General features: G+C 40.2%; 1 protein-coding gene across 1 annotated transcript; it reads left to right on the top strand.

Annotated features, from left to right (window-relative positions):
* The first annotated feature begins 304 nt into the window (after nucleotides 1-304).
* On the top strand, nucleotides 305-1693 carry LOC110800452 (probable aspartic proteinase GIP2). Its single transcript, XM_022005763.2, has one exon. The coding sequence runs from the start codon at nucleotides 305-307 to the stop codon at nucleotides 1691-1693; it is 1389 nt and encodes a 462-aa protein (XP_021861455.2).
* The last annotated feature ends 900 nt before the right edge of the window (nucleotides 1694-2593 follow it).

A 2593-nucleotide genomic window follows, 5' to 3' on the forward strand; every position in this document is an offset into this window, starting at 1 on the left:
GTATTGGGAGTAAACGAAACATTAATACAATTATATGGATAGAGCTACTTATTACTATGGGCTGAAATAAGAAGCTGACTATTTTGACTAGTCAATCAGACATATGCATGCTCTCAATTGTTGAACGATTGATCATTCGGTCATTCCTATAATTTCCTACCACTTGCACAATTGCATTGTCCTTTTCTTTATTTCTTTAATTCTTTTTAGTGTTTAACCCCTAACTACGTTTCATTCACTTGATATAAATAAAACACAAAATGTTGACAATTCTACATCAAACTCAAATAAAAACAGCAACAAAATGACCTCTCACTTTCACTCTCACTCTCACTCTCACTCTCACTCTCACTCTCACCATGGATCCTGTTACTTTACCTTTCTATTACTAATTACCATTATCCTCCTATCTTGGCAACTCACTGAATCAACTACCTCCGGCTCCCCCTACCTCCTACCCATCCTCAAAGACTTCTCAAAACCACAATACTACACCTCCTTCCTCTTAGGAACTCCCTCTTTTCGTGTCTACATGTCAATTGATCTTTCCAACCCATGGTCTTGGTTCACTTGTAACTCCGTTGGTAACAACCAACCCTTTTACGAACCCGTCCCAAAAAGCTCCACTTACCGCCCCATTCGTTGCTCCAACGCAACGTGCGACCCTTACGATAGCCATTTCTGCTACGACTGTGATTACCAAACCTGTGCCGCTGCCAAAGGACAAACATGTGGTGCCGAGCCATACGGCCCGTACCTCTATACCAAACAAGAAGAACAAGGTCATTTCGTCGCTCCTTTGCTGGTGGACACTATCAACATATATAACACAACAACCAACAACCAAACACCTTTGTCTAACTTTCCATTCACTTGCGGTTATATTTCTGAACTCAAGGGTTTATCACGTTACACTAAAGGAGTGTTAAGTTTAGCTAGAAAGGATTCGTCGTTACCTACCTTAATATCAAAAACTTTCAAAGTTCCTCGTAAATTCGCTCTATGTTTACCTTCCTCGTCTAGCTCCGGTATCAACGGTGCTATGTATTTCGGTGGCGGACCATACTTTTCACCCACAATATTATCTTTTGCGACAACTCCCCTAGTCATAAACCCGGTCGACATCGGTGTTACCTTCAACAAGGGTAATTCATCCGTCGATTATTTCATTAATACAAAATCCATTATAGTCGATGGTACACCCATCAAAATAAAATCCGGTTTACTCTCCATCAATACAAAAACCGGGATCGGAGGAACCAAGCTAAGCACTATAGACGGATACACTACACTACATACGGAGATATACAACGCGCTTGTCACGGCTTTTACAACTAAGGCCGCGGCTATGAATATCACGCGCGTGGGCCGTGTGACTTCGTTTGACGCATGTTTTAGTTCCAAGAATATTGTGGGCACCAAGGCAGGCCCTAAAGTGCCCATTATTGATCTAGTGTTGGATGGGAATAGTAAGTGGAGGATTCATGGTGCCAATTCTATGATAAAAGTGTCCAATCATGTCAGATGTCTAGCATTTATCGACGGAGGTATAAAAGTTAAAACGTCGATAGTTATAGGTGCAAAACAAATGGAAGATAATCTAATAGAATTTGATTTGGAGTCCTCTAGATTAGGGATCACTTCTTCTCTTCTAAATTATGGAACAACTTGCTCTCAGTTTAAGGGTGTGTAGAAACTAGAAACTAGAAACTAGAAACTATGCAATCTCCCTAGCTACTCCGTAATTCTGTATGATCTATGAGGAATTATCAGTTTAAATAAATTATGTGGTGTTCGTTCATTGTAACCAATTTTTGCTTGAGTTATTTAGTTTTTTTATTTTATTTTAACATCTTGGACAACTCGAGTAAGTTATACAGTGTCAAGATTTTTCTTTGCATTTTTTCCTAAAATTTTAAGAACAAACGAAAATTTATTGCATCATTTTTGTTATAACCAAATGCGTGCCACGAATACTTAGGGACAAATCCACAAATACAATATAGAACAAATACCAAAAACAATAATAAATAACACAAGTCACTACTACAAACTAGGCTTATAGCAACCACTAGTGGAAAAGTGTTCATTTGCATCGCCACATTTGCCTCGCACATTCAAACATGTGACGTAATTGACAATTCTTATCATTAAAATTAGTCATCTGCGACGCAGATGACTCTAAGATGTTCTCAGAGTCTTTTGCGTCGCAGATTAGTAGTTCTGCGACGCAATTTATTTAATCATTTGCGTCGCAGAATTACTAACCTGCGACGCAAATGACTCTGAGAACATCTTAGAGTCATCTGCGTCGCAGGTTAGTAAATCTGCGACGCAAATGATGTTTTGAATTTTTCTAAAATTTAATTTTGTTGGCGCTAGCTCTCCAATTCGATATTCCACAGCGACCTAAATTGAAACCCAATTGCAAAAGCTTCACCCCTTCACTGCTTCAATTCCTTCCTCGGCCTTCCTCGTCCTCCGCCGTCAACCTCGTCCTCCGCCGTCAACCTCCGTCTTCCTCGACCTGCTGTTCGTCCTCCTGCCGCGTCAACCTCCTCTTCGCACAGCTCATTGTCCTCCAACTTCCTGC

This window comes from Spinacia oleracea, chromosome 3 (genome assembly GCF_020520425.1).
Source record: "Spinacia oleracea cultivar Varoflay chromosome 3, BTI_SOV_V1, whole genome shotgun sequence".
Classification (NCBI taxonomy): domain Eukaryota; kingdom Viridiplantae; phylum Streptophyta; class Magnoliopsida; order Caryophyllales; family Amaranthaceae; genus Spinacia; species Spinacia oleracea.

Bases quoted from the DNA above. Each gene is read 5' to 3' on its own strand.
- LOC110800452 (XM_022005763.2), top strand. From the start codon at position 305: ATGACCTCTCACTTTCACTCTCACTCTCACTCTCACTCTCACTCTCAC.